General features: G+C 38.5%; 1 protein-coding gene across 1 annotated transcript; it reads left to right on the forward strand.

Moving 5' to 3' along the window:
• Positions 1-3,188: 3,188 nt before the first annotated feature.
• ifi30b (IFI30 lysosomal thiol reductase b) lies at positions 3,189-9,139 on the forward strand. The gene is made up of 7 exons (XM_084101693.1): positions 3,189-3,347; positions 4,489-4,677; positions 4,779-4,847; positions 8,274-8,363; positions 8,559-8,711; positions 8,811-8,879; positions 8,983-9,139. The coding sequence occupies exons 1-7, from the start codon at positions 3,207-3,209 to the stop codon at positions 9,040-9,042; spliced, it is 771 nt and encodes a 256-aa protein (XP_083957819.1). The 5' UTR covers positions 3,189-3,206; the 3' UTR covers positions 9,043-9,139.
• Positions 9,140-13,922: the final 4,783 nt, after the last annotated feature.

Consider the following 13,922-nt stretch of genomic DNA (forward strand, 5'->3'; position numbering starts at 1 on the left):
GGCCATTCATGAGTGAACGGGTTCCTGCCAATTCAAACGGTTCCTGCCAGTTCTTCCTTCAGGGCCTCAAACAGACCGAAACTATAGAAAACATGATCCCTCTGTCAGGCTTTTTGGCAGTGTGGCATCTTCAGCCCAACATCTCTCAGTGGATCCTAAATACTATAAGAAAAAGTTACAGAATTCAGTTCCCATCCACTTTGTTTCTGAGGTGTTGGTACAACAAAAGTGTACCAGTTAGGAGACGAGAAATTTCTCAGGCAAAAGCTGCACTCCCTCCAGGCAAAAGGGGCCATAGGAAATGTACCCCTCCCAGGGAGAGAGGCAGGCTTCTATAATCGCTACATAGTAGCCAAAAAGGACAGGAGCTGCGTTTGATTTTAGATCTGAGAGGCTTGAACCGTACTCTTCGGACGTATATGTTTAAGATGCTTACTCACAAACTTATAGTGTCATAAATCCAATCTGAAGATTGGATTTTGATGATAGATCTAAAGGAAGGCTACGTTCACATCGAGATTCAGGAAGGCACAGCAGATCCTGTTTTGGGCAGAAGCAAAGTTCCTTTCCTTAAAAGCAGTTTACATTAAGTGGCAAGCAAATACGGGGCAGACATCCTGTCGAGGCAAGGGCTGAGGCCCAGGGAATGGTGACACTTGCAAGTAGTAGAGTCCACGTGGCAGAGGCACGACAGAGCGGAGGTGGAGATGTTTGCCTCCGAGGAGACAACCCACTTTCCCCTCTGGTTCGCCCTCACACCTCCAGCTCTATTGGGACTGGATGCCATGGTGCAGTCGTGGCCAAGGCTTACCTGCGCCTGTTCGCTTTTCTTCCGATAGCTCTGCTCCCAGCAGTTCTAGCAAGGGTCTCAAGTCTAGTTTATTTATAGAGCCCTTTACAACTAATCTGTAGACCAAGGGAATGTACAGTCAGTAAAAATGCAGATAGATAAAACAACATAAAACACCAAAGAAAAATGCAAAGGATAACAATAAGATAAAATAAAATACAGCTTCCAAATATATACAATTAAAAGCCATAAAAACAAATAATAATATAAATAATAATAAATAATAATTTTTCAAGCTAGATTTAAACATTTTAACGGAAGATACAGATCTAATGTCAGATGGAAGGGCATTCCACAACCTCGGGCCAACAGCAGAAAAAGCCTGATCCCCTTCAGTTTTCAGGCAAGGGTTTGGGGATCAACAAAAAAATACATATATTCATGTGAATTATTTAATAATATAACCTGGGGGCATTCCATGGTCAGCTTTATAAACATATAGCAACACCTTATACTGAATCCAACATTTAACCGGGAGTCAAAACCGGTGTAATATGCTCCATTTTCTTTGTACCAGTAAGGAGTCTCGTAGCCGCATTCTGGACCAATCTTGGTAAGAGTCTGGCTTACTCCTGAATAAAGTGCATTACAGTAACCCAGGCAGGAGGAAATAAATGCATAAAGAACTGTCTTAAGATCAGCATCTGACATAAAAAATATATATTTTTGCAATAATCCTTAACTGGAAAAGGCAGCTTTTCACTACATACTTGATCTGAGCATCAAATGTAAGTGCTGAATCAAAAATTACACCCAGATTTCTTATCTGAGACTACACATTCGGTAAGCATGGACCTAGTTGATCTTTTAAATCAATATCAGCCCCAATTGGCCCAAAAATTATAACTTCAGATTTATTCCCTAACCCCACCTTTACAGGATGTTTGTGCTGCAACAGGCTGATCCTCTCCGCTGCGTCACATTTCCACCCCCCGGGTGTATCTTCTTCAGACAATGCACTATGCTACATCACAAAAATGAAAAATAATGACATTGAGTTGAGTAGTAATTGAAATTTAACACAAATATTAAGCATGTACATCTTAAAATGTAATTTGTTAGTCAAAAACTTTTTTAGACAAAATGAACTTGTAAGCTCGCGCTAAATCGGCCCAAAGTCCGGCATCCGACCAGCGCGGAAGGTCTTAACGTGTTACTGTCTTTTCTCGAGGCAAAGTATTTTTTGATTAAATGCAATACATTTGAATATGTATTCTCTCGTTATTTCATCTGACTCCATAAATGAAAAGGTTTTAATGATATCTTTGGATCATTGATTGTGAGCGAATGTTTGACTATTCCGTTTAACTCTTCAATGAGAATAATGTCAAAGTCAGTTAGAATAATCAAATGTAACAATTTATTATGTCAGGTAAATGTATCATGCCAATTTCATAATCAATTCAAAGATAATCGATACAAAACATCAAATGCTCTGGAATAATGAGAAAAGATGCAACCCAACATTAAGAAATACATGAGGCTGAGAGATCTCTCTCTCAGCCTCACGGGCTAATCTGAGTTACAGAAAAGGCCCCGAACTCCCTGCTGCATTTCATTAAATAGCCAGACCTCTTTCACATGGAAACATGTGCTAACAAAAGAAATTTGCATTCAGAGGTCGCACCTTTTGGGAGTGTGTGACCATGTGTCTTGAGAGACCACCTTCCTTTGTAAGTCAGTTATCTTTAAACTCTTAAAAACCTTATTACCTTTTGTTTTACTTATTGAAAATGAGACATTTGTACCAGTCGCACTGTGACATTTTAAATGATACCAAACATGAAAAATACTCTGTGTTAATCATTCACATTAAACTATACATTTTCTTGGGTGAATTCAGGTGATCATCTGAGCATGAGAGAGAGGGGGTGAGGGGAGAGGGAAAGAGATGTAGATTCGGATGACTCGGAGGTGAGACTTTCGTCTCAATGGTGCAGGAGGGCCAGTTCAAATGGTAATCTCCAGAGATGTCCTTTTGTCCTCTTAGGGTCTGGTCGCCCCCGAAACAGACTGTCCGGCATTTTGTAATTTCTCAATTCTTACAACTGTTGGAGTTTTAGGTTTTTATCTTGGTACTGTATGATTTAAGTGATATTCAGAGATTTTATCTAGATAGTATAGTTATTTTTGTATTGCAATATTTACAAAGGCACATCACTGATCTCAGTTCTGAGCCCTCTTTGATCACTGAGCAGCTTCTCGTTGCTGATCTGAGGTCAGTGAGCACTGTGTCTTTTCAGCTGCAGCTGCTCACAGATAATTGGAGCTCTGAGGTTATTTTGATGGGAGGAGAGTGCAAACAAGCTCTCATAGCACTCAAAGAAAGCTCAGTGACTCTCTAAATACCCACAAAATGAACACTCGGATGCTTTGTGTATTCCATGTCATATTCCTCAGTGTTTATGAAATCCAGAGTAAATCTCACCCAAAGCCTTCATGTGGATACCCTCCATCCCAATGGTGCAGGTCTCTGGAGATCGCCATAGAATGTGGGGTAAGTCTGTTGAAAAGGTTGATTTAAGTCTTGAAACTTTTTTTTTTACTTTAAATGATACAGACATTTCTGCAGCCCAATGTCATTTGTGGCTTGTTAATTACTCAAATTCTACAGAACATAATGTTGCTGCATCTCAAGGAATGGTAATCTTTTCACTTAAAAATGTTTAAAGTGACAAAAATACAAAATTATTCATCTGTTTTAACTTGCAATATAATTGCTGGTATTTATATGCAGTTTGATGACTGTTTAGAATATTGACTTTTTTATGCAATATTGCACAGAATAAACTGGTCTTATAAAGAACATGTGGTCAGCATCACTTTCAAAGACTTCTTTGTGCCTGTAAATTACTGTCATGCTTTTGAACAAACAGCTTCCAATTAAATGGGCCACAAGGTTTCCTGTTTTGCATAATTTGATGAACCTCCATGTCTTCAACTGTATCTTCCTACTCAGTGTACAGTGTCAGAAGTTCATCCTGTAAATAATTAGTCTAAAAGGTGGGCTTTACAGAATACATACAGGTATGTGACAGGCTATGATCATAATTAATGACTTTCAAGCAGTGACATTGGTCATGTGACATTTTAAATGTGACCCATATGCGTAAAACACTCTACTCTTTTCCACCTTTGCATGTAACACTACATTTTGTATAATTCCTAAATCAATTTAGGATTCATGCAAAGAGTAAATCAAGTGTGCATTTATGACAAGTGTTTTTTATCTGACAGCACGTTGTGAAAACAAATTCTTAATGTTGTCCAACAGGGAACACTTTAGTGACATATTCCAAATTAAAATACACACATTTGCATGTTTACGGTTCTGTGATTGTGGTTAATGGCTACATGACATGCAGATAAACAAATAATTTATTTTACCACTCAAGAAGCCCTGGGAGAAATCCCAGTTTGGGAAACCGTGAAATTGACTGATGTGAATCTGGGTGACAATGTGTGCTATCAGGGGTTTAACTGATAAAATTCATGTAGTTTTGTGACTTGATTGTTCACACTAAAGTCACATTGCATGAGTGTAGCCTTGCCAGACTGTGACAATGTGAAGATTTTTCTCTTTAACGTTGCTACACCATGTTTCTTTTACATGATTTGCAATGTATTGTTTGTGGTAGGTGCAGAAACAATGTATGGAACTGAACGCGACCCGGCCAGACCCAGTGGTTCCTCCCGTAGAGATCTCTCTCTACTACGAGAGCCTGTGTCCAGGCTGCAGAGCATTCCTAACAGAACATCTCTTCCCAACTTGGATTTTACTGAAAGATATAATGAATGTCAACCTGGTGCCTTTCGGCAATGCTAAGGTAAAAATGTTGATCTTTCATAAGAGTGTGTGTGTGTTGTAATAAAGAAGATGTTGTGATGTTACCTGAATTTGATTATGATTGTTAACTTGACATTTTAGGAGCTTCCTGAAGAGAATTCATTCTCATGTCAACATGGAGAACCAGAGTGCTATGCTAATATGGTTGAGGTGAGTTTGTGAGATAATACAGATGCCCCAAAACCTAGTGAGCTGCGACAAGCTTAGTAAAATGTTTGTTCAAGCTGGCAGAAATGCAAAATAATTTTGAGTATACAGTATAAATAGGGTTCCAGTGGGACTTAAAAAAGTCTTAAATTCAGTTTAATCAATGCAAAAGTGGTGTTAAATTAGGAGATGGAAAGCAGGAATTGCAATAAGGTCTTAAACTTAAATGCACTGTAAAGATGTTGAACTAACTTTTTTTTTTAAAAATAAGGCAACCTATCACACTCAGCTTTTTAAGTTAACTCAACTAATTCGCTCCAATTAAAGTCAACTTAAATACGTTTGTTCATCTAATGATTTTAAGTTAATTTAACTAATTCGCTCCAGTTGAGCCAACTTAACTTTTATCTAATGAGTAACAGGTAGTCTTTAGAGCTTAAGAATTCTTGCCAAGGCAACTATAGAATGTTTAGCATTTAGTAATGCAAGCAGCTTCATTCCTTGTTTTTCATCTCCATGTTTGATTTTCAAAGATATCTTCATGACACAACATAAATCAAGCCAGTAAATGCAAAGCAACGATCATTTTTTTACCACAATGATCATTAAGTTACCACATAATTTTCTCAAGCTGCAATGCGTCCTGGGAACTGGCACAGCATTGTTCAATGTAAAATTGTTTGTTCAGATAACTCAATTTTGAAAGTTGGGACAATGTTGGGAAAATTTTTGGACAAAAACTTGGTCAACAAAACAACTTTTGTTAGCAACATGTTTAGAGTATTCTTATTCAGTTCACTAAAGACAATAAACTGACTCCTACTAATCCTACTAAATCTTTGTTCAAGTTATTTTTTACTTTTGTTAGAAAAACATTTAGCTGATAGCTTATGTATTAAATCCAACTGGCAAAACTTGTATACAATTTTACATTGGAAAATGTGCCAGATCCCAGCATGCATTGAAGCTTGATAAAATTATGTGGTAACTATTATTAAAAAAATTAGCTGTCATGTGGTTCAAAGTTCAAATATTTACTGAATTACAATAGTTGATCATCACCATGTTTGAGATTTGTGTGTTGGGGGTATTATATGTGAATCTCATTTCAACTTTTGTATGAAATATATTTGCCCAGATAGAAATGTTTGCCTCTAGTTTTAAGAGGCAAACAATGTTCATGTCATGAAGTTGTCTTTGAAAAAACAAACATGGAGATGAAAAATAAGGATTGTAGATGCTTGCATTGCTAAATGCTAAACGTTCCATAGCTTTTAAGTTCAAAATACTACTTGTTACTCACTAGATGGCTCAACTGGAGCGAATTAGTTGAGTTAACTTAAAAAGTTGAGTGTGATAGGTTCCCTTATTTTTTAACTTAGCTCAACTTTTTTTTTACAGCGTGTGAGCGCTAGGGGTTGCACAGACTAGTCGATTAGTCGACTTTAATGCTCTGTTATGATGCTTTAAGCTTGACGTCGACTAGTCGCTAGTCATGGCCTATGGAGGGCGCAACAGGATACGAAATCTTGAAGTCAAACAGTTAAAATGACAATTAAATGAGTACTCTGAGAGCACTCCTCAAGACATGTTTGATTATACCATCTGGATGCTCAAAATTGATTGGGAGAATGCACGGTTTATAAAAGCTTATTGTACACGATCGCCATTCTAAACTAATGCTGCTGCTGCATTGTAACGCACACGCATATCTCGCATTTCACACGCAGATCGCACACGCTCAGAATCATTCAGTAGCGCAGAAATGTATCGTCAACACTGTTCTGTGATTTATCAATGAAATAGCTTAGAAACTGAAAGGTTCTAGCATATATTTCCTAGTAACTAAAACCCACAGCTGCACTATTAGTAGAGAGATGCTGCCAGGTAGAATTAATTCACACGCAATTGCTCTCTCACTAATGCATTCATATTAATGTAATAATCTTTACTGTGTTACTTTATCTGTATCGGATTTAGAACGAGCAGAAATTTGTGAGAAATATAATGACACAAAGACAAAAGAGCTGCTAAAAAAAATAAACTTATGTAGGAGTAATAGTCTTATGGGCAGCGCTGTGTCATATAGTCATAGCTGTGCACAAGGTAACCCGCGTTCGAGTCTCAGCTCAAGGTTCAGGCGTAGGGGCTGTTTACACGACACCGTTTTCAACTAAAAATGTACAACTTTTAAAGCGTTTTGGCCGTTCATTTAGACGACAACAGCGTTTTGGGTGCCTGAAAACGCAAACTTTTGAAAACATGTTTCTAAGTGCAAGTTTTTGAAAATGGTCTCCTTGTAAACAACAAAAACGTGAATCTCTGAAAACGATGATGTCATGCACATGCATATTACATGTTCAATCTATAGTGTTTCATCGCCATCTAATGGCCTGGCAGTGAATGCAGCGTTTTTAGTCATTTCCATGGATCCATGTGAATGGGGATCATTTTGACAATGGTATCATCTGTACGTGTCATCTTAAGCATATCGTTGTCATGTAAATGTGCCCTTAGGCTATTTGTTCATTAATGACGTCATCAGCGACTAGTCGACGTCGACTCAACTTTCATCACATAAATGTCAACTTTAAAAAATCTGAAGTCGTTGCGTGAGCGTTGCATGTTCAAAGTCAAAAGGCTGTTGCAAGCCTGTAGAATGTGCGGTTTCAAAGCAGTTTGCAATCAATGAATACTGCACATTTATGCCAAGTGATTGCTTATGATCTATGGTTTATGAATTATGAAAGTGTTTACATGATGGTGTTTGTATTGTAATTTGTTGTATGTGGTTGTAGAAATGCATATTTTAACTTAAATGTATTATAACTATTTATAACTTATAATTTATCTTAACTTTTTGATTGAGCAGCTAGATGTTATAAAGTAAATACATTTAATAATAGTCCTGGTGTATTTCGGTCTTTAATTTCAATAATTAAAAGTCCTGCATTATGCATAACATTTTTTCTAGTTATTAAGTGGTATTTTGGTTACATAATAAACTGTATCAGGCATATAATTCAACATAAAATCTTGTAACTTTTCTCTAGCACCAGACGTGTGTGTTTGTGTGTGTGTGTGTGTGTGTGTGTGTGTGTGTGTGTGTGTGTGCAGGTCTTAAGTCTTAAATTTGAAGCTCTGCAGATACCTTGTATTTCACTATTAATACCAAGTATTTCACTGATTAAAATTGTTTGGTCTAATAAAAATGAATTTTGAATAAAAATGAGTAAAACTATTTTACCCAAATTTGTGTATTTTGTGTATTATGCTTGGCGTATTGTGTTGTTAGCTTAGCAACATGCTAACATCAATAATACTCCCTGTGAAGGCAGCAGAGACAGCAAGGCTAGGTTTTGTTTGTGAATAAATAAAGATTTCAAGTTACACAATACACCTTGTTTATATTTCTTCTCTTTTTCATAGGCATGTGTTTTATATTCAGCCAGTCATGCAGCATTTCCTGTCATTTACTGCATGGAGTCGTCAGCAGATGTACTCAAATCTGCTAAGCCTGTAAGAATCTCTGAGCCAACATTACTGTCCCTCATTACAGCATTCTCTTTGAACAATGGAGAGCCATTTTAAAATGGTCTCTCTCTCCCTCTCTCTCTCTCTCTCTCTCTGTAAATATATATATATATATATATATATATATATATATATATATATAAATATTATTTATTTATTTATTTATTTATTTATTGCCAGTGTTTGCAGCTCTATGCACCATTTGTTAAATGGGGGACCATAGAGTCCTGTACCAGAGGAGAGCTTGGACACAGTTTGATGCATCAGAATGGAGTGAAGACGCGAGCGCTTAAACCTGCACATACCCATGTGCCCTGGATCACCTTCAATGGGGTGAGGCCTTCTAGAGCAGAGCATTTGCACTAATCTTTGTAATAAAAGACACTAATGTGTCGAGTTGAGTTTTTGATATCTAAATGTTTTCTTCCTCAGGAATATACTAGTGAATGGGAAGATAAGGCTATGTCCACTCTCTTCAACCTTGTATGCAGATTGTACAAAGTATGCTAATATGTATTTTCACATTTACCATTTCTGATTGCTGAAGTACTTCACATGCTCACCAACAAGGCTTAATTAAAAACCTTGTGTACTTCTCTTACAGGGAATCATGCCACCAGTCTGCACTGGAGCTCTGAAAAAACTGGACCGAAGCTTTTGCTAGTGGAAGGGAGGAGTGTTACACAATACAGATTTATACAGTATATGATGCTCTTTGCTGTTTGTGGTAAAATAAAAAATAAAAATACAATATTGACAGTCTTAACCATATCTGAAGTCACACCTTTTTTTCATATTTTTGTAGAATATGATCTAAATCACATCATGTCTAAATATATCTTTAAAGGCATGTAGACATTTATTAAACCTTGTATGGTGTTCAGGTAGGACCCGTTTTCATTGTTTATCAAAAGAAAAATGATACGATTAATTATTTTTTCAAACTCAGACTCATTGGCCTTGACTCATTTTCTGTGAAGAATACATATCAGAACACATTTTCAATGACCACACACAATGACACATCTGTGTCCTCATGAACCAAATGGCTTAAAAAAACATACTAAATGGTGTTTTTTGACATTCAAAAAAATGGCAAAAGTTTTCTGTAATTGGTAGGTTTCGGAGTAGGGTTAGTGTAGGGGGATAGATTATACAGTTTGTACATTAGAAAAACCATTACGCCTATGGAGAGTCCCCGTAAACCACATATCCAAGTGAGTGTATGTGTTGTGTGTGTGTGTGTGAGAGATAAATTGTGTGTAAGTGTGAGAGAGTGTAAGTGCAAGAGTGAGTTTTGTGTTTCTATCCCTGCCGTTCCCGCACAAGGTTGCAATTCTTAAATGTGATCAAACAAAGGAAAAGAGAAAATATTAACCTTGGGTCGATTTCACAAAGATAGACTTTGACTATGGCTTAGATATAGTAGATAGTCAGACTTCAGATAGACATCTAAATCAGACCGTTGCACAAAGCACTTAAAGTCCAACTGAAATCAAAATTGACCCTATTTACTTTGTTAGCGCATATTACTAGTCTTGTGGTGAACAATTAATCCGTGCAAGTTAAAACACAGAAAAAATTTTGCCGTCGTAATCTTTAATCAAAGTCTGAAAAGTTACTTCCGGTCTGGAATGGCGTCCCTTCTCTGATGACGTAGGTTTGAGGACTTGGGTTGGGAAACGCTTAACCACTCCCCTCAAACCGTTAGTCTGCTATGAGCAAGAGATGGAGAGGAGGAGCGCTAGAGTAAAACCCTGCCCTCTGTTCAATATTCCGTTTCACTGGGAAATACGTCACAGCACTGGAGAAAAGTCGTTTGCAACTTCCAGTTCACGCGGACTTTAAGACTCTGACTATCTTAAGTAGGACTACACTGCAATGCATTCTGGGTAAAATAAGACACTTTTCAAAACAAAAAACATGGCGGATCGAGTAAGCGCATTCAACCGCTCAGTGCTGTTTACCCCAGCGGAAAATATGTGTTTGTTGGAGGAGTATAAATGACGCCGTATGTTTTTATGTTTCCATTGTTCGATCGCGCCCGTGCCTCTCTCTCTCTGACACACACACACACACTTCAGCATTGCAATCTTGACATCACAGCCTGTTATTATGCAGCATTCACACCAAACGCGAATAGAGCGTCAAATTCGCGTCTAGTTCGACGCTTGAACATTTTGAATCCATTCGCGCGTCCAAGGCGAATAGGACGCGCGTATAAAGCGAGCGTTTGAAGCGAAATAGACGGCGTTCAGAGCTATGACTCTACTACCCCCAGTTGCGTGAGCGGTGTATTGCATTTCACGCATCGCCCGTGACGTTTGCGTCCACTGCTCACGGCGCTGATCCACTTGTCCGTGCGACACTTCTGTCGCGCCGCGCTCCACTATATTCCTATGGGTGACGTCAAGCGACTTTGACGTGCCCGCAAAGCATTCCGGGAAGGCGGCGCTTCATTTGAAAAAATGCTGCGCGTCAAAAAGCTGGCCGATGCCCATCTTTATGCAAATGAATTCCGTTGAACGCGACGCGGCTATCCAATAGAAGTAGAGCATATGGAGACGGAGGGAAGTCTCTCGCAGGTCCTCTGTTTTAATACGCTACATTTCCCGCTCGGTCAAAACCACGCCCATAGCAGTAAACGCCCATCAACGTACCAATGTGGGGAGGCGTCGCGACACCACGCGACAGTCGTGTCGGACAAGTGGATCAGCGCTGTCAGACTATGAAAGGGAGCGCGTTGATCGCTGCTCGCGTTGACTATGTAACGGAATGTAATAACTGGAAGAAATGTTTCAATTATGAGCCATTTTCCCTTTTCTTTTGGCAGTTTGTAACTGATTGTTACTGCTGGTTGCCAAGGTAACAGAGTCTTAGACCTAAGTTAGCCTGGGGGTAAGGTGTCTTTATTTTTGTGAAACAGTCTAACTTGCATTAGATTAGTCTATGAGCAAATTTTAGACTTGTCTAACACTATAGACCGGTCTAAAATAGCTTTGTGAAACCGGCCCCATATATGCTGTTTATATTGCTTGTAATTGGGATGAAGTAAATATCTTTTGAGTATTTTAACATAAAATTGTTTGATTGTGTTGAATTAAAAACCCAAAAATACAGCGGGTCCACCAGACCCACGAATACTGGCTGAATAACAAAAATATGAAGACCACACAAGGGTTAACTCTGAGGCTCAGCTCAGCACCATTCCTAGTGGGCCATTCTTTTCCAATATTTTCAATTACTGCAACATACCTCTTTTCACCAGCAGAGGACAGTGTCAGATAATTTTTTCCTCAACAAAAAAAAGGCCTTCAAAAGCCTGTGTCCAAAGAAAAATGAAATGGAAGGCTTAACCTTTAATTTCTGTGACAAAAATAATACAATTAATATTGGTTAACAGACATTAGTTAAGTACTTTTAGGAAATGAGAAAGTACATGAGAAAATGAGCTACCGTGCTAGCGGTAGATTTTATTTCTTCCTCGAGAGACATCATGGCTTGCAAAGGAGCAAAGCACGGCAGTTGATCAGTGTTTGGATGTACAAATGAACACAAAAGTCTTTTTTTAGTTCCTTATATATGTATGTATATATATATATATAGAGAGAGAGAGAGAGAGAGAGAGAGAGAGAGAGAGAGAGAGAGAGAGAGAGAGAGAGAGAGAGAGAGAGAGAGAGAGATAGATAGATAGATAGATAGATAGATAGATAGATAGATAGATAGATAGATAGATATGAAAGAGTGGACAAGCAGGTGTTGAGAAGAGGTAAATCTTCAGGAGTAAATCATGGGTTATGTGTAACATGACTTCAATATATGTGGACATGGAGAACTTTGTCATTAAAAAATGAGCCAGAGTACAGTCTTCTCTAAACTACAAAGATTACTGATGTAGATGCTAATACAGCTTTAGAACCATAGCAAATCAGAGCAACATGAAAAGCCAGCTACATGATAATAACTGTAACAGCATACATAAACAAACCAACTAAGTACCATATCCAGACACAATATCTGAAACTAACCATTCGGAGACGTCCTGCTGTAGCGGCTGAGTTGCAACTTCTTCAGCTGCTTTTCCATCTGGATCAGATTCTGGGTCAAACTGGAAAGCTTGAAGGACTGCGTGTCTACATTGTGATACATCCACTGTAAACATTAGCGCATGGTACCATGGCGCAAGCTGGTCAAGGCCACACCCCCACCCTCCACCTTGCCCCGCCTCTCTCCTCCTCATTAGCATTTAAAGCTACAGACACAGAAATGGCATGTCCTAAGGAAAGCTCATTGTGGGACTGGCTCGTAGTGGCTGTAATTCTGCACCAATTTCTGGCTGAATTTCGGGAAAGAGACATCAGATGCAGTATTAGGGGACCACTAAGGCCTATATAAAAGCATCCAAAAAGCAGCATGTCATAGGACCTTTAAACTGGGAGAGTGAGTCTGAGCCCTGAACATTATCAGGAAGGCTATTCCAGAGTTTAGGAGCCAAATGTGAAAACGCTCTCCCTCCTTTAGTGGACTTAGATATTCTAGGTACTACCAAAAGAGTTTTGTGACCTTAAAGAGCGTGATGGATAGTAGGGTGATAGAAGATCAGTAAAATACACAGGAGCTAAATCATTTAGGGCCTTATAAGTCAGTAGAAATACTTTGTAATTGATACGAAACTTAATAGGTAACCAGTGTAGAGATGATAAAATTGGCACTTCAGCCAATAACTGACAGATCTGACTCGGGTGCAAAACCAATCAAAACTTCCAATTCAGCTGGGGGGTGGGGCGTTCAAACCGTGCTCGCGTTTTGAATCAGTATCTCTAACGTTTCAATATTTTAATGAATATAAGTGAGCTATAATCATATTCTGATTTTAAATGGTAATTTTGGCAGGTCCTGAAATGGGTCATTCCATTGATATTACCAGAGCACTAAGCAGTTGAAGTAAATAGAAAAAGGATGCAGCTATTGCATGGACAGAGCAAGAACAATGCAAGTGTCTAAAATGCATGCGCACAGTTCAGTTAAAGGGTTCAGTTCAGACCTCTTAAACAATACAATTAGACTTAATGTATGAAGCAAACTTTGTACGAAGCAGAAATAACCTCAACATCAACAACAACAGTGAAATAAGATTGCATGATTTATCTGTCCATCAGATGCACCTAAAAGTGTAGTTCGTTACTATAGACCCTTTTACAGTTGGTAAACATGGTGACGTATTTGTGTGGGTGGGGCTTAGCTGGAGGCAGAACGATCCCTCTGGCCCTCTTTGCCAGTTTGTTAGCTTGTTTTTTTAACAATGACTGGAGAAAAAACAATTTTATCTTAATGTGCAAGGTCACTCACTGTCCAGGACCGCGATTGTTATTTGCAAAAGTTAATTTTAACGGGCGGAACCAGATTGGCTGACCCGTACACGCTCAGTCAATGGATGGACGATCTGACAGGATTAACGTTAACGCTACCTCCGGTTGAGTGGCCTGACTTCTACACCTAAGTTACCCGATAGAGAAACCGAGGGTAAAGAGAAACTGAGGACAT

This window comes from Abramis brama (assembly GCF_963993115.1).
Source record: "Abramis brama genome assembly, chromosome: 23".
Taxonomy (NCBI): Eukaryota; Metazoa; Chordata; class Actinopteri; order Cypriniformes; family Leuciscidae; genus Abramis; species Abramis brama.

What these genes read in the sequence shown, in the direction of transcription:
- ifi30b (XM_084101693.1), top strand. Translation starts at nt 3,207, where the DNA reads ATGAACACTCGGATGCTTTGTGTATTCCATGTCATATTCCTCAGTGTT. An exon ending in AGATCGCCATAGAATGTGGG is followed by an intron (nt 3,348 to 4,488) that starts GTAAGTCTGTTG and finishes TGTTTGTGGTAG; the next exon opens with GTGCAGAAACAATGTATGGA. An exon ending in CCTGGATCACCTTCAATGGG is followed by an intron (nt 8,712 to 8,810) that starts GTGAGGCCTTCT and finishes TTTCTTCCTCAG; the next exon opens with GAATATACTAGTGAATGGGA.